This window comes from Pleurodeles waltl, chromosome 9, assembly GCF_031143425.1.
Source record: "Pleurodeles waltl isolate 20211129_DDA chromosome 9, aPleWal1.hap1.20221129, whole genome shotgun sequence".
NCBI classification, from domain to species: Eukaryota; Metazoa; Chordata; class Amphibia; order Caudata; family Salamandridae; genus Pleurodeles; species Pleurodeles waltl.
In genome coordinates, this window is record NC_090448.1 from 1085493346 (window position 1) to 1085518801 (window position 25456).

At 45.3% G+C, this 25456-nt stretch overlaps 1 protein-coding gene across 1 annotated transcript in view; it reads left to right on the forward strand.

Annotated features, from left to right (window-relative positions):
* The window catches only part of TYRO3 (TYRO3 protein tyrosine kinase), a 364403-nt gene that overhangs the window by 156361 nt on the left and 182586 nt on the right, over positions 1-25456 (forward strand). Inside the window, exon 5 of the mRNA XM_069208762.1 lies at positions 19768-19854. Within this exon, the coding sequence (XP_069064863.1) occupies positions 19768-19854 (87 nt within the window). The remainder of the gene's footprint in view (positions 1-19767; positions 19855-25456) is intronic.

Below are 25456 nucleotides of genomic sequence, written 5' to 3' on the forward strand. Positions count from 1 at the left end.
AAGAAGCCCTTTTCTCCTTCAAAATGGGTGTTTTTTTGTAACAACAGATGTTACCTGCTTTCAAATGTATTTTCACTAAGACATGGACATGGGCGCTATTCATTTCTCGTTTGATAGGATGTTTTGCCAAATGTCATATTTTCTTTCTTTTTTATGTGGGGATTAACTGATTTGCTTAGAATCACAGGGTGTTCTGCCGAGACCTAACAAGCACTAGCAAAACCAATAGGTCCTTCTTTTGTCCTGCTGGACAGCATAGGCATTGCTGACTTTGGCAATGATTAGTAGCCATGCAGTATAGCAGCATGGCTACTGTGCAGCATGGCACCTAAATTACAGTAATGCATCAGGCACTAATGCACTTTTTAATGGGGGAAAAAAGAGTTTTAGCTTTGGCTGCATCATGACTCCTTTTTATATTACTTTTAGCCTCACTGCAGAGCATACATGCTGCTGTGCATCATACTACAAAACAATGCCAAAGCCAATAGCTCTAATAAACGAGACCTATTGGCTTTGCCAGTGCTTGTTAAATGAGGTGGTCTACATGCCAGTGTGAGCAGCGTGTGCTGATAGAATTGTGAGTGTAAGAGGAAAAAAGAGGGTGTGAGCACACTACTTCACATCCCAGGACTCAGTTTGCCCCAGTGCTTCATGGTAAATGCAGTACATGATTCCACTTACTTCAGTGACAGTCTTTAGGGTTTCACCCTTGTCAGAGCTGTGTATCTCTAGACGTGTGTTTCAGGATAGTTGTCTTTCTTCAGTAGAGAGCAACCCATTCTTTTGGGGGTATTGAAAATGTTACCCAAAGTCTTCTCAGGCCTCTGTACCACTCACTGGGCACAACGGTTGAATAACAAAAGACTGTCACTGAAGTATGTCATATCATGCACTGCATTTCCCATGATGCATTGGGGAGAACTGAGTGCTGGGATGTGAGACAGAGTGCTCCCACCCTCTTTTTGTGAATAGGCTCCCTTGAGCTGATGAGCTCTGGCTGAAGCACCTGCGCCCAGTGAGTGGTACAGAGACCTGAGAAGACTTTAGGCAGCCTTTTGACTACCCGCAAAAGAAAGTTTTGCTCTCTACTGAAGAAAGACAACTATTCTGAAACAAGTATCTAGGGATATGCAGCCATGGTTACACCAACAAGGGTGAAAAACCGAAGCCTGTCACTGAAGTGAGTGTTATCATGCACTGCATTTACCATGATGCACCGGGGCTAACTGAGTGCTGGGATGTGAGGCAGCGTGCTCCCAGCCTCTTTTTGAGTGTAAGGGAAAGCATGGGTGGAATCGTCACTCATTCTCCCTGAAGAATCTGCTGAAAGTGATTTACCCAGACTCTTGCTAAGTGGCCAGTGTCCCCTTCAGGCAAAATGTGTAATGTATTCGCCGTCTTGTCATTATTTTTATTTGTGTGTTGTAGTCGATTCTTAAGCCTAACTCGGGAGATTCCAGAACACTTTGAGAATGTCAATGATGACAATTTATTCATGGAGAGAGGCAAAACTATAAATCATTCATAGGTTATGCATTATTGATGATATCTGTAATTAGGATTGTCAATTTATTAATAATTTGGAAAAATGATGAGCGGATTCTAAAGTGGCATTCACATTGCATCCTCCCTGCATCTCTGGCGAGGACACGCCTTGTGCATATCCAGGTTATCCAGAAGCCCAGCAGGATCTTAAGGAAGTATTGACCCCCCTGCCTTTGTATAGCTCCTAATTCCAATGCTAGGTCACAACCAAAATCAAATGTTCGTTCTTTCTCTCTTTCTCTTTTTCTCTTCCTCTTTCTCCCTCTCTCTTTCTCTCTACCTCTTTTCACCCTCTCTCATTTTCTGACTGTTCTGCCGATGGCTCACTCATCAGGGCCGGGGTGGTCATTCCGACATTTCCCTGGTCTGCTGGTGGCCAGGGGGCTGCTTTCAAAGCAGGGCGGGCGTCCATCACCCAGCCCTGTCCCCATTCTAATCACATCCCAGTGCAGCCAGGGGCAGACCTTGGCTTCTGGTCCGGCCCTGCCACTCACTCGTGATCTCCAGATGCTCGGCTGTCCCACCGTGGGTGTGTGCGCCTGCCTCGGCTGACGATCCCTGAGTGATGGCTGAATGAAACCAGCAGGCACGTCTCTGCTGTGCGGCACTAGCAGCTGGCTGACTCAAAGGCTCAGTTCACATCTGCAGCATCATCGTGTGGTGCTCAAAGGGATAACTATTTTTGTGGCGAGTGAATATAAGAGAATAATGAGATTCAAATTTCTGATGGCAGACCGATTATCCAGCCTCTTCAGGACAAGCGACACCAGATTCTTTCATCATGCAGACACCGCTCACCCACAGGAAGATCACTGCAGCAAAGATGACAACTTCTGGCCTTATTTTGCCTGCAGCCTTGAAACTTTTTAATAGCTGTCATCATATCCGTCATGCTTCCTCGGACTGCAAAATGCGAGCAACGAGAAATGTGCAAATCTTGTGAAATGACTATTCAGTTGCAAACAACAAAGGAGTATGTTCGAATGAACAATGACAGAAGATAAGCTGTCAATTTGTCACCAAAAATGCTCAGAAGATGTCTCCATGAATGTGCGAGTCCCTATCGGAATTATCATGACATGTCGTACGATGGCACAGTTTCATCCTTGCACACTGCTAAAACTAAACTCCTAATGGTTTGAAAATGATCAATGCCATTTTTGTGGCACCTTGTTTTAGCTGACATAACTGTTCCAACTGGGTTGTACAACAGGAGACTAATCGCATTCCCCGATCGCAGTAATGGAGAGTAACTAGCACTGGTTGTGTGAATGAATGAATGTTGTACTTCCAAAGTGCAAATGTTCACCCTGAGGGTTCTTTGCTTAAGCTGCAGTTTCACCTGATCCCTGCCAGATTGAGCCTGATGACCTGCTAACTCCTAGGTACCCAAGGATTAAAATTGGGTGAAGGTGGTCTAAGTCAACTACGGTCTCCTCTAGGAAGACTTTCCTGATGCATTGAGTAGGATGGGAGAGGAACAGTCTGGGGAGGTTCCCTCCAGTGGGCCCCACCTGCCTTTGTTGAACCTTGGCTTCTGGGGTGATTCATATGGTAAGCAGGTCAGGCCTATGCTTTGTCTGTCCTGCATTGCGACAGCCTGTCCCTGGGCAGGTATTCACGTGCATGTATGTACCTGTTATGTCTTGGGATTCTCCCAGACAGTCTGTTGAGGATATTGGAATCCCGTGTGGTGATAAGTTTGTGTGTAAATGTGCCCTCAGCCTTGCTTACCCCTTTCCATCATTCAGGGTCAGTTATGAAGTCACATGACGCACAGCCAGTCTCCCGGTCAGAAGCCGGGTATGTAGTGTGTGACAGAACGGCACAGCATGTATGAGATGAAGACCCCTCGTGTATACATAAGACATTATGCAGATCACCAAACGCGCGCAGTGACTGTATAGAGACACACATCCCTTACAAGACCACGGTGCCCCAAGGTGACTTGCGATATCCTTTTCGACCCCGGGGAGGGGTATTTTGTTTCTAATGGTGCATGACGTTTATAGATGATATTTGGTTTCATGTTTTAGGGGACAACTCTAACTAGTCTTGACCGTTTAGAGAACTGTGCTCTACTCTTTTGGGGCCAGCAATAATGGGAAATTCCAAACCACCAGCGTCAGAATGCAAAGTGTTGGAATAAAAGCCTAGGCTGGGTAAATGTGCCACACTGCACAAACCCTCTCCCCAGTTCTTGAAAAAAATAACCGTACAGGCACGAGAAAAATAGATGGGAAGTGAATATCTTGAGCAGATTACCTTTTCTGGGGTTGCTTAGAGGCCACACTCCCTTTTCCTGCCTGCACACCTCTGCTTCTGTTTCATCTCTGACAAGAGGGAGGTTTGTCAAGTGGTGAGGCCCTGTTTGCTCCGGTCACACTTTTCCGCACCTGCAGTACTCTCATCTCAGCAGGTGGGGAAAGGAGGCGTGGTGCCCGCCTGTAGACCGCTGCTCGCCAGTGTCTTTTGGCCTTACCACCCCACTCAGCAGGCTGGGAAAAACAGATGTGTCGACCACATTTCCTACATCCTACAACTCCTAGTCTCCATTTGACGTCCCTACTCACTTGTAATAAGTTATTACTGGTGAGTAGTGGCATTTTCTTATCGCAGATGTGTTCTGATATCAGAACACGCTTGAAGTATGAACATAATTCACATTTTTATGGGGACATTAGTGTCTGCGACACATGATAAATACAGAAGAAACAAATCATAGTCTTACAGTGAAATTTGCCTGCTTGTGATACAGTATGCTTGTGCACAGTATGTTTGTCCCATGCAGCACAGTAGCCTCTCCCCTATCCTCTACCAAATTCTGCCCATATGATGCCTTTTCTCTCTAACTTGTACCATGTTGGGCTCTTCCCCGACCCTGCGTCCAGTTCTGTCCTCTGTTCATGGAGCCCTGCCCGCTGTAGCCCTCGCCAACCCAATAATTGTTAGGTGTCTCTCACTTGCACCCTGCTGGTGTCAGTCTGGGCACAAGTTAACCCCCCCCCCCTCCTCCTCCCCGCCCACACCGGGATCCATAAAGGTATCACAGTGGCGCTCGGTCCTTTTCTCCACACCATCCATTCCCCAGCCCCTGCCTCTGTCACCTCTGCACTCCCAACTCCACTCACCCTGGCCTTTCTGCCCCTTCATTGCCTCAGCCCCTTTTCCTCTGTCTGAGACATACCTTCCGTTCAGCACCCAAAAGCCACCAGGCCCTGGGAAGTGCCTTAGAATGCAGCTTCAGGTGCCAGAGAAGGCTAGTCACTGTTAAAGTGCTTCTGCGAAAACTGCAGCACTTTCAGAACAGTAAGTAATAGGCGCTGCATTATATACATCACTGAAATTGTGATATTATATATATGTGTATATATATATATATATATATACATATATATATATATGTATATAATAATACTCAAGTTTTTTCACTAAACATTTGATTGGACAGCGGGCAGTTTGAAACACCCATTTCTTGTGAGCATTTCAGTTTTGCAGCATTTTTTTGCTGCTGCGAGATCTATCAGGAAGGGCCCTCTTTGAACACCCATTACAAGTGAGTGTGGTGGAAGTTGTGTGAATATGTTGCAGCAGATGGATTTCAGCAAGTGTGCTCCTACTTCTCAGTTGCATCTCTTTGGAAGAACCCCAAGTTTAGTGACCTGACCCGAGAGTGGGCGAGCAGGTGGAGTGCACCGTGAGCACAAACTCGCCAAACCGGACCTTTCTGCTGGAACCTGAGTTTTCCATCTCAGTGGGCGATGGCTCACAAATAAACTGTCCCCTGTTTGCTAGTCTCTCCCTTTAGCCCCAGAGAAGGTACACGCCTCATCTTGATTTTCAGGAAGGACACATTCACGCTAAGGCTTGCTCTATGACCCAGTATCTGCATGTGGGCGTCGAGCAGGTTAGGGCCAGACACAAACACCTTATACCTGGCCAAGAATCACCATCAAGCTGTAAAGCTTTGGGTGAAGTCACTAAAACTAGTACCAGTAACATTTCTCTCTTGAGCATCTGCAGGGACAGATGCACATATCTGAAGGTGTAGAGCTGTACACACAGGTATTAATACTGTACATTTTTGAGGGGTTGAAGATACAGGTAGGTCCATTGCTATTCTGCATCTAGGGCATAGCCGTATAATTATGGATTTCTCTTATTAGCCACATAATCCACAATCTGATGCATAATTTGAATATTTTAACAAACAAATATTTCTAGCTCAAACAGATCAAATGTTAAAGAAAATGCTATGTTGGGGTGGAGTGAAGACCTTCCACAAAGGTTGACTAGTCACCTTTCATTTGCATATTGCTGTGACTGGGTGTTAATCTGGTACTTATGAGGTGACACATGTTTAGAGAGTGTTTGCATCCGTGTAAAATGTCAAAATAAAGAAGTAATAGAGAAAATGTGCTTTATGCCACACAATTTGCCTTTTCTGGCTGTGTACTTGAATCAACCTGCTGCATAATATGGGGCAGATGTATCAAAGGGTTTTACCCATTCTGTGTCTATGGGAAAATGTGTTCGTACGTATGGCCCATGGTCTTCTGCTGCTGCATATTTTCAGTTGCCCTGCCTATAGAAGCAAACCGCCTCACACCCCAGCACTCAATTTGCCCCAATGCATCATGGTAAATGCAGTGAATGATAACACTTTCTTTAGTAGTAGTCTTTTCACCCTTGTTGGTGCAGCCTGTACTGTATAACTCTAGAAACGTGTTTCTGGATTAATTCCTTCATCAGTAGAGAGCAACACGTTGTTTTGGGAGTGCTGGAAATGCTGCCCAAAGTCTTCTCGTGTCTCTGTACCACTCACTGGGCACAAATGCATCAACAGAAGCTCGTCAGCTCAGTAGCTCCAGGGAGCCTTTTCAAACAGAAGGCAGGTGGGAGCGCACTGCCTCGCATCCCAGCACTGAATTCCACCACCCTTGAAAAATTCAAAGGACTACTGCTGAAGTAAGTGTTGTCATGCACTGCATTTACCACAATGCCTTGGGGCAAATATAGTGCTGGGATGTGAGGCAGTGTGCCCCCACCCTCCTTCTGTTTGTAAAAGGTCCCTTGAGCTATGGAGCTGACAAACCTATGTTGATGTACCTGCACCCAGTGATGGTACAGAGAGTTGAGAAGTCTTTGAGCAGAATTTCCAGGACCCCCAAAACGACTTGATGCTCTCTACTGATAAAGGAATGAATTCAGAAACACGTGTCTTGAGTTACACAATCCAGGCTGTACCAACAAGGGTGAAACATTAAAGACGGCTATTAAAGTAAGTGTTATCATGCACTGCATTTACCATGATGCATTAGGGCAAATGGAGTGCTGGGATGTGAGGCAGCGTGCTCCCACCCTCACTCTGTCTATAGAGCCTGATAAAAATATTTGCTTCAAAATGTAGAACTGTAGATACACAAGCACCGTCGTGAAAAGGGGAAGCTGTAAGTGAATAGACAGTAATTGTCACGAATATGTTGAGCTGAAGGGAAAGTACATAAACACCTGTAAAGGAAGACACGTAACCTCAGGGGTAGAACTGTAGGAGCAGACACAATTGCCACCAGAAAGGCGTAGAGCTGCGAAGTCAGACACAAGTGCCTTCATGAAGAAGTAAAGCTGACAGAGGGGACGCAAGGGCTCTAGGGGCAGACATGAGTATTGTCACAAATGCGTAGAGAAGATGTAAAGCTGTAGGTGCAGACACAAGTATTGTCTTGATGGTGTGGAGCTGTGGGAACCAGCAAGGCTGTAGAAATGAAAGGGTACAGCTGCAGGGCCAGACACAAGTAGCAAGGTGAAGATGTAAAGCTGTAGAGGAAAACAAGTATCAACCTGAAGCTGTAGAGCTGCACCGGAGCAGACTAAAGTGTCATAATGGCATAGAGCTGTAGGTACAGACACATATAATCATCATGAAGGTGCAGAAGTGTAAGATGCAAAACAAGTATCATCACGAAGGTTTAGAGCTCTAGGGGCCAACCCTAGAAGATATAAAGATGTAGTGGCAGACAGTTATCAGTGTGAAAGTGTAGCTTTGTAATGGCACTGGGACAGACAAGTGTGTTGGTGGAGCTGTAGAAGCAGATGCATAGGTGGATAATAGGTAGGTAGAGGATGGCTCACTTAGGTGGGTACCCCAATGTGGCATTATCTGACGCACGCGCTGGAGGGGTTTCAGCGGCATACGTCTTTTTAGGAGTTTGGTTTTAAGCAGTTTCATGTTGGTGTCTTCTATGTAGGTTGTATTTTTATTGTGATGGCTTCTTTACATCCCATTGATATTTAAGAGTTTTTTTTTTTTTTTTTTATAAACACCTGCATGGCTGTGAAAACAGCTTCGGATCATCAGTTCGGCCTGGCTTAGACATGCCTGGCTTTTTCACGAAGTTGTACTATTTTCTGTCTTTAATCTCTGGGATTACTTTTGCCCCCTGTAACCTGCTATAGTTGATCTAAACCGTGCCTGCAGCATTTTGGTATATTGTGTAAGTTTTCGTAAATTACGTTCTTATTTTGAAACACAAACTAGGTTTATTTGTACCATGTTTCAATATCCGCACCATATTTTTTTTTTTACAAGGTCAGACTTCCAGTCCCCATTCGTGTGGCAGTAGGAAAGAATTTGAGATCTCTTATAGAAGTCAGGGAGCCGTGAGGGGTTCGTGCATTTTGAGATCGGTCAACTGTTACGGTGTGCAAAATAATGGATATTCAAGTGGAATGTTGGGTAAATTTTTAAGCTGCCAAAGGGAGCAGTTTAGGGCAAAACAAGAAATAATTGTCTGGGAAATAACAAAACATAGGATATTATAAGACCTTTTAATACAAAACAAAGAATGTTTTGGACACAGTGATGCAAAATGTAGACATTGACAAGAAGCACTTTAAAGCTAGAAGAGGCATATTGTGAATTGAAAATTATTAGGATTGTTTGATGAGGTGAAAGGGAGTCAAACATCTTTGGTGTTCAAACTTAGCAAATTGCAGACACAGTGTGAATTATACATCTTTGCCCTGTGCCTCTGCCTAGGGCAGCGCTCCCCTAGGACCGCCGCCACATGTCGGACTCTTTGTAATATCATCTCTCTTTTGATTGTATGAATCTTTGTCGAGCTCGGTTGTCGGCTCTCGCGGGAGCAGCCTCTTTGAAGGCTACGTTAGAAGCAGTGGAGACGCCAAGATCACTGTTCTGTAGTGACACTTGTAGTGTCCACAGGGAACTGGACCAGACACTTCCAGGATCATTCTTGCAAAAGCAATAATTTTTAAACATCTTACAGAACAAAATTTATGCTGCAACCGTAATCCAAGCAGTTGCCTCTGTTTGGTTACAGGGAAGCCTTTCTGTTAGGTTATGGGATTTTTAGAAGAACTGTACACCCAGAGATCTCATGAGAATGGGGTTTAGGAATATTAGATGGTTGAAGCATGTGATCGTGTGTTGTAAATTATAGGAAGGGATTTTGGGTATAGCAGTGAATTCAGTTCCCCTGAAGACATTCCCATCTTCAATATTTATGGGACAGTAGGGAAAGTTTTTTATAAAAGCAGTAGGCTAATTTTCAGAATTTCCCACCTATTTCCGTGTCTTTATTCTTGATCTTTTAAAAAAACAATCATGAGAGAACTTCAAGGACCGATACATCTTGTAGGTGAGGAAAGGTGGGCCGTGAACGAAAAACGTCTTGTGTGCCACGCCAGGTTAGTTGAGCATCATCTGCTGGGATAGTGGGAGACTATGTAATAGTCGGATGGCATTTGTGCTATGTTCCCTGGGTCAAGAGACCTCCTGCAGCGTTCTGTGGTATGAAAGTCTGACACTACTAAAGCGGGACACCTGCAAAATATTGGCTCTTCCATCACGTAGAAGGTTTGCAGTTGACATTTTCAAGAAGTGACAGGAGATAGCAAACAGCTGTATAGTTGGGTGTGTTTATTGGTTCAGTCATTCTATAATCTCATTTGATAAAGCAATACAGTTTTATGATATGGTTGAGATCAGAAAAAAACACTTGTGCTTCAGTACTATATTCACAAGAAGGAAACTGGCGTGGTGTAGGTAGTTTCTGGTAGTTGTTCAAGCCGAGCAAACAAAGTCTACTGCAGCTGACCGTTTTATCACAATGAACTTTTTCAGATTAATAGTTGATCTAAGCTAGAGCAAAATAAAGAAAGTTACTGGCAAACACAGTAAGACCAGGGATCCCAGCAGTGTTTGAAAGCACAAACCAAAAGGTGTCCAAGAAAGAAGTACTACTATTTTAGGTGTCATGCCAAATGGGATATGAGCATTTACCGCTGAGATGGAGAGCACGAACCTGAAAATGAAGTAAACACTGTGAGAAGGAGGAAATGGCCTGACGTTATTCTTTAGTAGGCAAAAACAATGGTAGGTTAGCGAACTGCAAGTGAGCTGGTGAGAGGATCTAATGCCCATATTTTGATGGGATTCAAGTAATAGTGCAAGGAAAAAGATACGTGATGTGGAGACATTAATACTTATCTAGTTATGAGTTGAAGATAAAACCTATTGTCTAGGTCTTGTGTAAGGATAATGAACTATGAGAAAAAAGCTGTTTTTTTTAATCAGCCTGAATATTTGATCTCCAAATACAGTCCGGGTCACCTGACAGTCGCTGATCTGAAAAAACGTGGGCTCTTTCACGAAGAATTGATTTGTTAGTGGTTATAGCATTCTTTGTGAATTATTCCACATTCATGTGCTGATCAGACTATGTTCTAATTGACACCCAGGATGAATCTGTTTTAGAGTAAAAATTGGTGTTTTTTGTGCTTGTGTTTAAACTTGAATTATGGAAGATCCCAGGTAAAAAGTGCATTATTCCAGAGGGCCCCCTTCATTAAGAAACTGTGTCCATATTTGATAAGTGAACATATTTTGGATTATGTGTTAGTTGTAGTTTAGCAATTATAGGCGCATGGAATTGTGAAAAGCACTAACCTTATAGTCCGGATCCAAAAGGAGTGATCTATGTTGCCACGTCTCTCTGAATTCACTAACAAACAATACATAAAATTGTAGTTGGTTATCACTAGACTGGAAGAAGGAGGAATGAGTTAAGAGAGAAAGCAAAGACACTGGATAGCGCCAACATGGGCACTGCTTCATTTAAATGACAGCGACTGTCCAAAAATAACAAGAGACCTTTAATGTCTTAGCAATTTTGCTACGACACCTAATATCTGCGTCCTTATGACATATCAAAATGAGAGATATTGTGCAAAGAGTTCAGGGGTTCCCATAATAGTGGACAGTGGCTTGCTTTAGCAATCCTAAAGTACTCTTTTAGGGGTTAGTGTGGTCAAGCAGCCTTAGGCTTATCGGAGAGGAGTGTTAGACATCTGCAAATAGACACACAGTCAACAAATGAGAAACACTACTAAATAAGGAGATCCACACCAATTTACAACACTAACAAGTATATTTATATATGTTTTGGCACCCGAATCAATACTATCAGGTAAGTATGTTTTGCAAGAGAAATACTTTTAGGTTTCAAAAGTTGCATTTTTCAGAACCTACAGTGTTATCCTGAGGAGGAAAAACAAGTACTGGATACGGGTATAGTACAGTGATTTTATGGGACCATTCTCCTGGACTTTAAGTATCGGGAAAAAGTCAAGGCCACATCAGCATGTCACACTGGGCAGCACTTGGGCGGTTGGGTGCAGAGGTGCATTACAGCATTTGGTACCCAATGTTAGTCAATAGGGATCGGTCTGGTTGGAAAGAGGCTACAGATTAGGACTGGAGATCCAGTCAGGGTTAACCACCATGTTGACTTAGTCCATGCGATGCTCGGAGATGTTAGGACCACAGTGGTCCTCTTCTCCTCGATCCGGGGCATCTGGGTGCAGAGGTTTAGTGTTCCGTCGGGTTGCCGTCCCCGGAGGCAGTCACGGTTGAAGCGGGGCATGCACAAACAGACTGCAGGTGTCGCTGTGAAGGTCACAGTGGAGAAACCCACAATGGACTTTGTCTTCGGAGAGACTGGGGAGCACGCTGGCACCATTGGCCCACTACAACATGGGCTAGGGGGCACAGGTGCAGTGGTCCTGTCCGTTGTCAGGTTTTGGCGGTCCGGAGTCCTCTTCATTGTCTCCTGGGTGCCTGCAAGGGTGCAGGGAAGCAGCCCAGCTACTCCATGGGATTTCTTTGTGCTAGGGTGAAGGCGGGCAGTCGTCTCAGTCCTTTGGTAGTTTCAGCAGCTGGAGGATGAGGTGTCTTTCTCGCAACTGTCGAAGTCAGCAGGTAGGCTGATGAGGTTTGTGCAGAGTCCGTCACTGGTCTTCAGTCTTGCCTTTTGCGTCTCTGTAATGACCTTCCTCTTCAGGTCAGCAGAATCTGGTTTCCTGGTGCCAGGGGCTCCCCTAAATACTGAATTTAGTGGTGTTTAGGGAGTGTAGGGTAGCAGCCAATGGGCTGCCCACACCTGGGGTCACCACACCCTCTATATGACCACTTCCTGTAGGAAGTGGACATAATCCTGTCCCAGAGTTCTTAAGTCTGCCAACACTGAGATGGCAGATTTCCAAATGTTTTGTCCACATCATGCAGTTCACCTTAGGGGTGGGACTGACCTGAGGGGTGGACACACCTCTCTGAATACAACAACTCCTGCCTGTCCAGGTGCCAAATGCATCTCTCCTTTGAGTGAAGCTAGATCTGCATAGCAAGAGTGATGGTCTTCTTTGAAGCCCCCTGCCTTGTCCAAAATGCATCAAATACCAGGCAAAAAGTGGGAATGACCTTGTCAAAAAAGTGCACTTTCCTACACCTCGGAATATCTCTCTGTTCACAATTCAGTTTGATGAAACTCTGACTTTTTCTATAGCTGAAATACAAATATCTATGAAATGGCTGCTAACATTTTCAAAGCTGTTATGCTTCTCTGGCTACAGACAACTGCTTTCTCTTTCATAAGAACACACTATCTGATTGGAAATATTTTCAAGAGAATGCCTTCATGAACTGTAATGTAACAAACACACTTCAGAATTATAAAGTTGAACTGGTAACAAGCAATCTCTTCCTCTAGTTATATCACCACCTTAAAACATCTATCAAAAGAAGAGCTATAGATGGGATGGGATGATAATCCTTCCCATTCCTCACGTTGAATAACAAGGTGTGCAAAAATACACGTTCAGAATCCTTCAAGACTAGCTCTTGAAACAGTGAGGTGAGTGCATGCATCAGGTTATGTCAGAAAAGCAGCTTCCCTGCAGATATTTCAGTACTGAGACTGTCAAACCGATGTGCAAAGACACCTGATGTAACCCGGAGTCGGAGCAGCAACCTTCCAGGAGGACAGCTATATTACCAGGGTTTCTCTCCTGTTTTCCATTTGACGCTTCAGTTCTGCAGCAGTTGTAAGCAGGGCATTAATTTGATTGAAAAGCTCAATTAAATAAATATCAATTACTTAGTCTGAGGTTGTTTACAGAGCGTTGCAGAACTTTACTTAATTCCCCGAATGTTCCACTGAGCGACTTTAATTAAACATTAATCAGGACTTTTAATCGTAGATTTAAACGTGAAAAGGAACAGATGTGGCAATACTAAGGCAGTGAAGTTTAATTTCAGTTTATAGGAGCCTGCTGCATGGTGTAGTGCCATTTGCATTAAGATAATTTGTTTTATTATTTGCCAGTTTGTAAAGTGCTACATATTGTCTTTTAGTTACTGCCCAGCACTAAAAAAATAATGATAAAAAGTTCAGCAAAGAGAGCAATGCAAGTTAGACTCCAATCAGACTCCAATCTAACCATGTCTGATGTTCTTCTGATATGAGCCCTGATATGTTCAGAGTTCATTTGAAAATCTCTTAATTGTTTTCCATTTTTAGAAATGTTATTAATAATTTCAGTTCAGATCTTGGGTTTGGGTTAATGGCTGACCAGGATCTTGGGCTTTGGAATCCTATGCGTCCACTTACCTCTTTCATTCTCTTCAGGAAGGTTGAGAGATCAGGTGGGTGGGTGTTGATTGGAGGATTCTGGGAGCCCCCTAGTGTGCTGGTAATTTCTGCAGATATTATCGACCTTTACAGCAATAACCTTATTCGACAGTACAGTGGTCCTTAAAAAATTGATCCTACATGAAATAGTAAACCAGTGGAGTGCGTTCAAGGCGGTGGTGCGGACACATTCTTGCTACCTGCTTTTATGGCTTTTGTACCATGACCATGAGTTCTTTGGAGAGGCAATTTATTGCTTTTAGATTAGTGGTAGCGTCTTTCAGAGAATGGAAGGATGAAATTTGGTATCCTTAGTTACTGCTTTGCGTTGCGAAGTGAACAAAAATTCTGAGTCAAAAATGTCTTTTTTTATGATTAGTTGAAGGACATTGAGTCAGACTCACTTGCCCTCAATAACTAGAATTTCAGTCTTGACTGTATTTATACTTGGAAAGTAGCCATTCATTGAAATGAGGACAGATGATGTTGCTTGGATTGTAAGTCTATTGTCTAACTGGAAGTGCATTTGTATAATATGTGTATGTATTTAGCAGTATACATGGTGCTGTTCTAGTAGCTTTTGCAAGGGGTCTGCATAGATGTTGAATAGTAGGCATGCGTTAGATGAGCATTTAAGCACACATCCCAACAATGAGGGTATAGATGATTCAGAAGGTCCAATATTGATTTCCTTGGCCCTGGTTAGTGGTAATCGATCACTAAGTACAGACATATGTATGACCCCATTGTCCCAGCTTTTCCACCAGAATTATGTAGGCAACAGTGTTGTCAAAAGACTAAAAGAATCATTTCTGATTTTTGTCATGGAGGACAGGAACTCTTGGCCAAGTAGGAGTCCATTGGATGCTTTTATCATATGGGCCATACTCAACACCTCATTGGTCTTCAAGGGTTGAATGAGATGAAGGCCAATTCTAGCCCTGGTAGCGAAATGGAGGGTAGTGACAGTAATGTGATGAGTTGAAGATGGAGTTGCATATTTATGGAGTTTTGTACTAAAATAAATCAATATTCAGTCACTCAACACTAAGGCCCTCATTACGACCCTGGCGGGCGGGGGAGAAGTGGCGGTAATGCCTCCAACAGTCCGGCGGGAAAAAAAATGGAATTATGGCCATGGAGGTTACCGCCATGGTCATCCGCCGCTTCTCCACTCCGACCGACAGGGCGGTGACGACCGCTGGGCTGGAGTCTTCGGTCCCCACCCCGGCGGCCGTCACCAGACCTCCGGCGGTATCACGACCCTGCATACCGCCATGGATTTCAGGTGGTTTGGAACCGCCACGAAATCCATGGCGGTAGGCACTATCAGTGCCAGGGCACTGAATTCCTTCCCTGGCACTGATAGGGGTCTCCCCCAACCCCCTCCCCCACCTCCACGTCCTCCTCCTACAACCCCGACCCTCCTACCACCCACAAAGGTGGCAGGACCCCCCCCCCTCCCCAACCCTACCTCCACCCCCAACATGCACATGCACACACCCCCTCCCCACCCCTAACATGCACATACACACACACCCTCACCACCTCCACCCCCAACATGCACAAACACACACCCCCCTACACGCACACATACACTACAACAACACATACCCGCACACATACAGACATGCACACAGACCGACCCGCACACATTTCCCATACACACAACACACCCCTGCATGCATACATGCACTCACACAACTCCTGTACATACTCACATGCACACCCCCATGCACGCACATAACACCCCCCCACCGCCCCTCCCCTAACAGACAATCAACTTACCTTGTCCGTTGATCCTCTGGGAGGGGACGGGATCCATGGGGGCTGCTCTGCCGCCAGTTCCCCGTCACCAGATCACCGCCACGCCGAATCCTGGGTTGGGATTCGGTGGGCGGTGTTCTAATGACGGGCGGTGGAGGTGGAGCAGCCTCCACTTCCCCGCCGACCGCCAGTATGGCTGCTGGCGGCTGTCTGTCCGAAAAAGGACGGAGGGCTGCCAGCAGTCATGATTCGGTGCACGGAAAACCGCCTGCACTGGCTGACTTCAGCACAGCGGTACCTCAGCGGTCTTGCTTAAAGACCGCTGAAGTTGAAATGAGGGCCTAAGTCACTGATCCTAAGTTTGTCAAAGTAAGGACCTGGCTGGGATCAGAGACCACATAGGGATGGGAATGACAACCATGTTTATTGGTTAAAGTTAGGAGGGATCTTAGGTAAAGATTGAACCACATTGGTCAGAGAAGAAATCCTGGGGTGCTGTCAGACTGGGAAAGACATTGATTCTAGTGATAGTTTCTCCAGCCGGTCCTTCCTGGACCAGAAACAAGAATCCTGGGACCAGTTTCGGGGTATCACTCCTCATCAGCCTGGCTAGCTTGAATCCAGTGGAGCAGTGAGCATGGGACCCACGTCTGACCATACCCTTCCCACTTAGGGCGACAAAAGTAAAAAGAGCAGACGATGGACAGAATGCTGAACAATGCAAACATTCACACCCAGTCACAAAGATCTGGGTTTAATCCATTGTTTTTTTGCTGACCACCACCCCAGTTTGGACTCACCCATATGCAAATCAGATATGAACCCGAACTGCCAAGCCAGGCCCTCCCTGGACCAGAAACATGCATCCTTGGACTGTTTTCGGGGGCCTGGCTGATGAGGGGTGATACCACAAAACCAATCCCAGGATGCTTGTTTCCGGTCCAGGGAGGACCTGGTCTGGCAGTTCGGGCTGGACTGTTCCCATTAGGATTCGGGTCAAGACTGATGTGCATATGGCTGGGTCCAAACTGGTGTAGCATGGTGAGCAAAAAAAACAATGGATTAAACCCAGATCTTTGTGGCTGGGGGTAAATGTTTGCATTGTTCAGCATTCCATTCATCATCTGTTCTTTTTGCCTTAGTTGCAAATAGAAGGCAAGCAGGAGAACGAGGAGGAGAAAGGCGGGACTGACAATATGAAAGCAAACAAAAAAGACTCACACGCTTCGTACAAGACCCAAGTGCAATTGATTCTGGCCTTTACTTGCTACAATGATCCTGAGCACCTTATTCAGAGTGCGGGAGATGCACCTAATAGGGAGACTGGGGGGGTCATTCTGACTGCGGCGGACGGCGGTCGCCGCCCGCCACGCGGTTCCCGCCGAAAGACCGCAGCGGTCTACTGGCTTTCCCACTGGGCTGGCGGGCGACCGCCGAAAGTCCGCCCGCCAGCCCAGCGGGAAACACCCTTCCCACGAGGACGCCGGCTCAGAATTGAGCCGGCGGTGTGGGAAGGTGCGACGGGTGCAGTTGCACCCGTCGCGAATTTCAGTGTCTGCTAGGCAGACACTTAAATTCTTTTTGGGGCCCTCTTACGGGGGCCCCTGCAGTGCCCATGCCATTGGCATGGGCACTGCAGGGGCCCCCAGGGGCCCCGCGGCACCCCCTACCGCCATCCTGTTCCCGGCGGGAGAACCGCCAGGAACTGGATGGCGGTAGGGGGTGTCAGAATTCCCATGGCGGCGGAGCGCGCTCCGCCGCCATGGAGGATTCTCAAGGGCAGCGGAAAGTCGGCGGGACACCGCCGACTTTCCGTTTCTGGCCGCAGCTGAACCGCCGCGGTCAGAATGCCCAGCGGTGCACCGCCAGCCTGTTGGCGGTGCTACCGCCGACCTCCGCCATGGCGGTAATTACCGCCAGGGTCAGACTGACCCCCTGGGTCTGCAATGACGTGTTATGAAACTGGTCACCCCATCACGCCTGTTAGTTGCTCTTCATCTGTGATATCCTGCAACCTCAACATTAAGCTCACACCTGGATGTAGCATTTCTGGGTGTGCCACTTTCCTCTTCTACATATGCAAGTTCTCACCTGCAGTTGAGCAGGGAGCGTATTTGTGCGTGTGACAAGTGGCAGTGCCCTTTCCCCTTTCGATCCCTGTTGCTTGTATTTTACTAAGAATGTTAACAAAAACAGCATTAGGCTCCTTTGCTGTGAATTATCAACTGTGTTGTTAGCACTGTTTGTGTCACATTACCAAGGTATGACATATGAAAATTAAGCTGTTTACAAGTATTGTTTGTAAATTGCCATGATACTTTTGGCGTGCTTGGATTTTTGAGCCAGCCTCCCAACCTCCAATGACCAGACTAGAATCAGAACCACATTTTGTGTGTGCACTGCAACAAACCATCATTCATGACTTTCAGAAGTACAGGGAGTGCAGAATTATTAGGCAAATGAGTATTTTGACCACATCATCCTCTTTATGCATGTTGTCTTACTCCAAGCTGTATAGGCTCGAAAGCCTACTACCAATTAAGCATATTAGGTGATGTGCATCTCTGTAATGAGAAGGGGTGTGGTCTAATGACATCAACACCCTATATCAGGTGTGCATAATTATTAGGCAACTTCCTTTCCTTTGGCAAAATGGGTCAAAAGAAGGACTTGACAGGCTCAGAAAAGTCAAAAATAGTGAGATATCTTGCAGAGGGATGCAGCACTCTTAAAATTGCAAAGCTTCTGAAGCGTGATCATCGAACAATCAAGCGTTTCATTCAAAATAGTCAACAGGGTCGCAAGAAGCGTGTGGAAAAACCAAGGCGCAAAATAACTGCCCATGAACTGAGAAAAGTCAAGCGTGCAGCTGCCACGATGCCACTTGCCACCAGTTTGGCCATATTTCAGAGCTGCAACATCACTGGAGTGCCCAAAAGCACAAGGTGTGCAATACTCAGAGACATGGCCAAGGTAAGAAAGGCTGAAAGACGACCACCACTGAACAAGACACACAAGCTGAAACGTCAAGACTGGGCCAAGAAATATCTCAAGACTGATTTTTCTAAGGTTTTATGGACTGATGAAATGAGAGTGAGTCTTGATGGGCCAGATGGATGGGCCCGTGGCTGGATTGGTAAAGGGCAGAGAGCTCCAGTCCGACTCAGACGCCAGTAAGGTGGAGGTGGAGTACTGGTTTGGGCTGGTATCATCAAAGATGAGCTTGTGGGGCCTTTTCGGGTTGAGGATGGAGTCAAGCTCAACTCCCAGTCCTACTGCCAGTTCCTGGAAGACACCTTCTTCAAGCAGTGGTATAGGAAGAAGTCTGCATCCTTCAAGAAAAACATGATTTTCATGCAGGACAATGCTCCATCACACGCGTCCAAGTACTCCACAGCGTGGCTGGCAAGAAAGGGTATAAAAGAAGGAAATCTAATGACATGGCCTCCTTGTTCACCTGATCTGAACCCCATTGAGAACCTGTGGTCCATCATCAAATGTGAGATTTACAAGGAGGGAAAACAGTACACCTCTCTGAACAGTGTCTGGGAGGCTGTGGTTGCTGCTGCACGCAATGTTGATGGTGAACAGATCAAAACACTGACAGAATCCATGGATGGCAGGCTTTTGAGTGTCCTTGCAAAGAAAGGTGGCTATATTGGTCACTGATTTGTTTTTGTTTTGTTTTTGAATGTCAGAAATGTATATTTGTGAATGTTGAGATGTTATATTGGTTTCACTGGTAATGAAAAATAATTGAAATGGGTATATATTTTTTTTTGTTAAGTTGCCTAATAATTATGCACAGTGATAGTCACCTGCACACACAGATATCCCCCTAACATAGCTAAAACTAAAAACAAACTAAAAACTACTTCCAAAAATATTCAGTTTTGATATTAATGAGTTTTTTGGGTTCATTGAGAACATGGTTGTTGTTCAATAATAAAATTAATCCTCAAAAATACAACTTGCCTAATAATTCTGCACTCCCTGTATTCATTGGCTTCTAAAATAGCCCTTTCTTTCCTTGCTTTCTACTGCAATGAGGACCTTATAGCTTGCAGTTCATCTGCTAAACCATTAATTGTGCTGAGTCTTAGCCTCGAGAGCCCATATTTTTAAAGTCTCAATGTGTTATGGTAATTCTAGCTGTTCATATGATAAAACTTTTGCTCAAACGCTACGTCAACTAAACTATTTACATCTGTGTTAATTATTCCGGTGGTACCGTATGACATCATATTCTGCATAATTGCTGGTACTTCTAATCTCGCTCTTTTTAAATCTGCAGTGTGTGACCAACAGTCTTTTTGGCAGGGCAGCCTTTCCCCTTGTGGTACGCCAAGAGACCCGCTATGATCGTGCCTTTGTTGGCAGAAACCGCTTATCAAGCCATGAAGATAATTTTAAATAAATTGCGGTTTCACTTACTTTCTTTTTTTTCTTTCGTTATTTTCAGGAATTCATCAGAAAACGTTTTTCTCGTGTGAGGCCCACAACGAGAGAGGCCTGTCCTCCTCCCGAACAGCTGTTGCTCAGGTCAAAGGTGAGGACCGCAGGGGGTGATGGGTGGTTGTGACAAAGCTGTGCCTGGGCCCACCGTGCAGAACAATAACTGCAACTCCAATAAAACTGAGGAGTGTTTAGTATTCAGGCTGCGGCCGTGCTGGGAAAGGGCAGACAACAAACACAAATCCCATCTAGGACAAAAACTATTGCACACGTACGAGCCCGTTTCTGTTTTAGGCGACAGTGGCGACTCCAAAATTATACCTCGTAGGATTCTCACGGGGGTAGGGTTTCTCTTTTTACGAGCCAGGACGTCATGTGTATCACCCCCCATCATTTAGAAGAGGAGAGCTCTTGTTTGTGTGTGCGTACATACCTACGTGATGCCTGGACAGAACACCGGGCCCAGCCTGACTCATTCTTATATAATGGAGCACTTGCAGACACTAGAATTTATCGGCGAGGCAAGGCGCAAAGACAACACTCACTCAAACATAAGGGTGTAAGGCAGCTTTAATAGAATAGGTCTGGGGCTGGTTCATTGAACAACAACAAACCTAGGCCAAATGCCTTACAAAACTAATTGACCTCACTAGTTACTTTCTAAACCCCACCCACACTTCAAAATTATCCTTGCCCTCCTCCCTCCAGACTTCCCTTCCCACCTCAAATTTGTGATACAACTCCAGCCCCCCCTGACGTAATCAAAAATTCCTGTTACCTTTGTCAATCCATCCCTTTGCTCCTTGACCATGTGCCCGACCTACCTGAGCAGTGTTCTTGCCCCTTTAGATCCACCCCGTACAACAGTTGACCTCTTGACATGCTGCACAGTACCAGACTTGCCTACCAGCATCATGTCCAACAGCAAACTGAATAACAGCCCTACTAAAACAATAAACATACCAAAACACAACAGACCTAATAATTTCTCATTAAAAGAATGAAACTTCCTGAAGAAACAAATGGGGAGGGAGGGCAGGAGATTGTCTAAACTATGCCTTGCTCATGGGTGTGTCGACAGCCAAAGAGACAGCCCCCACCCAAACTTAACTAAAAGATAATTTTTCCGCCAACCTAAGTTAATTGTCCAATGGATACCCCAAGCACCATCCAGGAATACCACCAATCTGATGAGCCCAAGAGGGATGGGGGGACCAGGCAAGCCTGTGTTCCCACCCCCCCTCCCCCCACCGAAGCCCCAATCTCACTTTTTACTCCAACTATGTGACCCGAAGTCTTCTGACTACTTTATTGGCCCACTTATGGAAGAGTACTATTCATAAACACTCATTCTAAGCAATTTACTTTTTATGGGCGAGCGCAAAGCACTCAGTCCCTCTTCTAATCTCTCTTTAGGGGGATTTTAACCACGCCCGTATTATGTCAGTCACTTTTATTGGTTCTTGGGTTTGCCTTTTAAAATCCACTTGTTTTCATTCGTGAAAGGCATGCATACTTCATGCCTTTTCCGGTGTTTATCGCTCCTCGAAAGCACTGGTAAACTACTGGAAACGTACAAGGCTCCATGTTTTCCGTTTCTGGACTACTTTTTCTCTTTATTTCGCAGTGTGATCACGTTGTGTTTTACACAGCGCAATCGCACTCGTTTTTTTTCCTTTAATTTAATGTGGCAAGAAAAGTCCGGTTAGGAGTTTAGAATGCTAATAGCTCTAACTCAACGTAATGCGAGACCCGTTGCATTGCAAATGCTTGTTTTTGTTCCTTTCCTTGGCCATGCACTCTTAAGCATCCTGAGCTTCCTTCCTAAGTGCTCATAAACATGGGCCAGTTTGCAACAGGTTCTTTCCCTGTGTCTTATTGGCAAATATCCATGTGAAGCCACAGCCGGGACATTAGCAGCCTGTTAAGGGTCCAAGACTGTTGACGCATAACCCTGAAGAACCCAGGAACCCGTCTCCATCTTTGCTAGTTACCCTCCACCACCAACTTTTTTCTTTTTCCAGAAGCTCTCACAGCTCTAACCTGGTGGCGAGGCGCTGCTGTCATCATCCTCAGCTCTTGCTCTACTCCTCGCCTTTCTACTAGGTAGTGCGTGATTTACGAATGAGGCGTGAGACTGGAACTCATCCCGCATCTGCCTCTTTTCAGAGGACTCTCTTCCAGAATGCAGGTTGGAAATGTGAAGAAAATCTATCAGTACTTTTTCAGGGCTGAATCTGTCTATGCCTGACAAGTCAGGTGTCCCTGGGAATTACCAGTTTCTAAGATCAGCAATGAGCTGGTTTTAAAGTCTGGCATTACCTTTCCATTCCAAAAGTGACGCATCCTTTTGGAACTAATGTTGGCACCACAAATCTTTATCTCATGATGCAGTCTTCAAACACCAATAAACCTTCCTAATCCCACCACCCTGCTCCAAAAGAGAGGCAGGAGTCTGCAGAGAGTGAATCTGGACAGCGCCCTGGGAAGGCTGGGCTCTTGAGACAGTGCTTCAGAGCGGCCCAGTACAGTCCAGCCTCTGCATGCCGTGCAGCAGAGTAGAGCTACATAGAGTCTGAGCACAGCATACAGTTCAACATAGCAGAAAGACCAGTTGAGTCAAAGCTCTGAATGCACTGTAACATAGTACAGACTAGCAGAGTCTGGGTTCTATGCTTTGTTACAGAGTGGGAATTAGTAGAGTTCAGGCTCTGCAGACAGTGTAACAGAGTACAGACTTGTAGAGTCCAGGTTCTGTGTAGAATGTAACAGAATAGAGACTAGTAGCGTTCAGGCACTGCATGCAGTGGAACAGAGTCGAGATTAGTGGAGTTCAGGCTCTGCATACAGTAGAATTTAGTACAGACTATTAGAGTTCAGGCTCTGCATACAGTGTAACAGAGTAGAGATTAGTAGAGTTCAGGCACTGCATACAGTGGCACAGAGTAGTGATTAGTAGAGATCAGGCTCTGCATACAGTGGAACAGATTCAAGATTAGTAGAGTTCAGGCTCTGCATGCAGTGGAACATAGTACAGACTAGTAGAGTTCAGGCTCTGCATATGGTGGAACAGATTAGAGTTTAGTAGAGTTCAGGCTCTGCATGCAGTGGAACAGAGTACAGACTAGTAGAGTCAAGGTTCTGGGTAGAATGTAACAGAATAGAGACTAGTAGCGTTCAGGCACTGCATACAGTGTAACAGGGTAGAGATTAGTAGAGTTCAGGCTCTGCATGCAGTGGAACATAGTACAGACTAGGAGAGTTCAGGCACTGCGTACAGTGGAACAGATTAGAGATTAGTAGAGTTCAGGCTCCGCATACAGTGGAACAGAGTAGAGATTAGTAGAGTTCAGGTTCTGCATACAGTGGAACATAGAGGAGAGAATAGTAGAGTTCGGGCTCTGCATACAGTGTAACAGAGTAGAGATTAGTAGAGTTCAGGCACTGCATGCTGTGGAACATAGAGGAGAGATTAGTAGAGTTTTGGCTCTACATACAGTGTAACAGAGTAGAGATTAGTAGAGTTCAGGCACTGCATACAGTGGAACATAGAGTAGAGATTAGTAGAGTTCAGGCTCTGCATACAGTGTAAAGAGTAGAGATTAGTAGAGTTCGGGCTCTGCATACAGTGTAAAGAGTAGAGATTAGTAGAGTTCGGGCTCTGCATACAGTGTAACAGAGTAGAGATTAGTAGAGTTCATGCTTTGCATACAGTGTAACAGAGGAGAGATTTGCAGAGTTCGGGCTCTGCATACGGTGTAACAGAGGAGAGATTAGTAGAGTTCAGGCTCTGCATACAGTGTAACAGATGAGAGATTTGCAGAGTTCGGGCTCTGCATACAGTGTAACAGAGGAGAGATTAGTAGAGTTCAGGCACTGCATACAGTGGAACAGAGTAGAGATTAGTAGAGTTCAGGCTCTGCATACAGTGTAAAGAGTAGAGATTAGTAGAGTTCGGGCTCTGCATACAGTGTAACAGAGTAGAGATTAGTAGAGTTCAGGCTTTGCATACAGTGTAACAGAGGAGAGATTTGCAGAGTTCGGGCTCTGCATACGGTGCAACAGAGGAGAGATTAGTAGAGTTCAGGCTCTGCATACAGTGTAAAGAGTAGAGATTAGTAGAGTTCGGGCTCTGCATACAGTGTAACAGAGTAGAGATTAGTAGAGTTCAGGCTCTGCATACAGTGTAACAGAGTAGAGATTAGTAGAGTTCAGGCTTTGCATACAGTGTAACAGAGGAGAGATTTGCAGAGTTCGGGCTCTGCATACGGTGCAACAGAGTAGAGATTAGTAGAGTTCAGGCTCTGCATACAGTGTAAAGAGTAGAGATTAGTAGAGTTCGGGCTCTGCATACAGTGTAACAGAGTAGAGATTAGTAGAGATCAGGCTTTGCATACAGTGTAACAGAGGAGAGATTTGCAGAGTTCGGGCTCTGCATACGGTGCAACAGAGGAGAGATTAGTAGAGTTCAGGCTCTGCATACAGTGTAAAGAGTAGAGATTAGTAGAGTTCGGGCTCTGCATACAGTGTAACAGAGTAGAGATTAGTAGAGTTCAGGCTTTGCATACAGTGTAACAGAGGAGAGATTAGCAGAGTTCGGGCTCTGCATACGGTGTAACAGAGGAGAGATTAGTAGAGTTCAGGCTTTGCATACAGTGTAACAGAGGAGAGATTTGCAGAGTTCGGGCTCTGCATACGGTGTAACAGAGGAGAGATTTGTAGAGTTCAGGCTCTGCATACTGTGTAACAGAGGAGAGATTTGCAGAGTTCGGGCTCTGCATACAGTGTAACAGAGTAGAGATTAGTAGAGTTCAGGCTCTGCATACAGTGGAACAGGGTAGAGATTAGTATAGTTCAGGCACTGCATACAGTGGAACAGAGTAGAGATTAGTAGAGTTCATGCACTGCATACAGTGGAACAGAGCAGAGATTAGTAGAGTTTAGGCACTGCATTCAGTAGAACAGAGCAGAGATTAGTAGAGTTTGGGCTCTGCATACAGTGTAACAGAGTAAAGATTAGTAGAGTTCAGGCTCAAACAGTTTCAAACATTCAAATAGCAATTCCTTAACTGCAATTACCAGAAAATCGCAATTAGGTAATTGCCACCCAGATAAATTATACATCTAGCCCGAAGAGACTATCATATTTTTGAACGTTTGTTGCAGGTCTTTAAAATTGAAGGTGTTTCTAAAGTTAACTGGTCCATTCTTTATTTTATTTTTCTTCAGTAGCCTATAGGTCAATAAATGCACATTTATGTTTTACATCTTTCTGAATGTAGGTGCTCTAACAAGTAAACAGCAGCCCTGTGCTGCTGTTCACCAGGGGGCACATGTGAAGGTCAGGGGGCACATGTGAAGGTCAGGGGGCACATTTGAAGGTCAAGAGGGCCGTACTTTGAGAATCACTGTTTTGGAGAGTAACCACGAGCAATCGTTGTTCACAGCAGAAAACCATGTTAATTATACAGATCTAGATACTCTCTATCAGGGCCAAATTTTTCTGAGAAAAAGCCCCACAGTGTGGCTTCATGCTACAGATCCGGGCCTGCTGCTGCACCCCTCCCCAGCAAAGCAGTTCTAGCCGATGGAACCCCAAGATCCTGGCTCCCACCTGTTCTCCAGCCTCCTAGACTGTTGTCTTCTGAGAACACTGTGAGGCAACACAAATGACCGACACGTGCTACAGGAATACT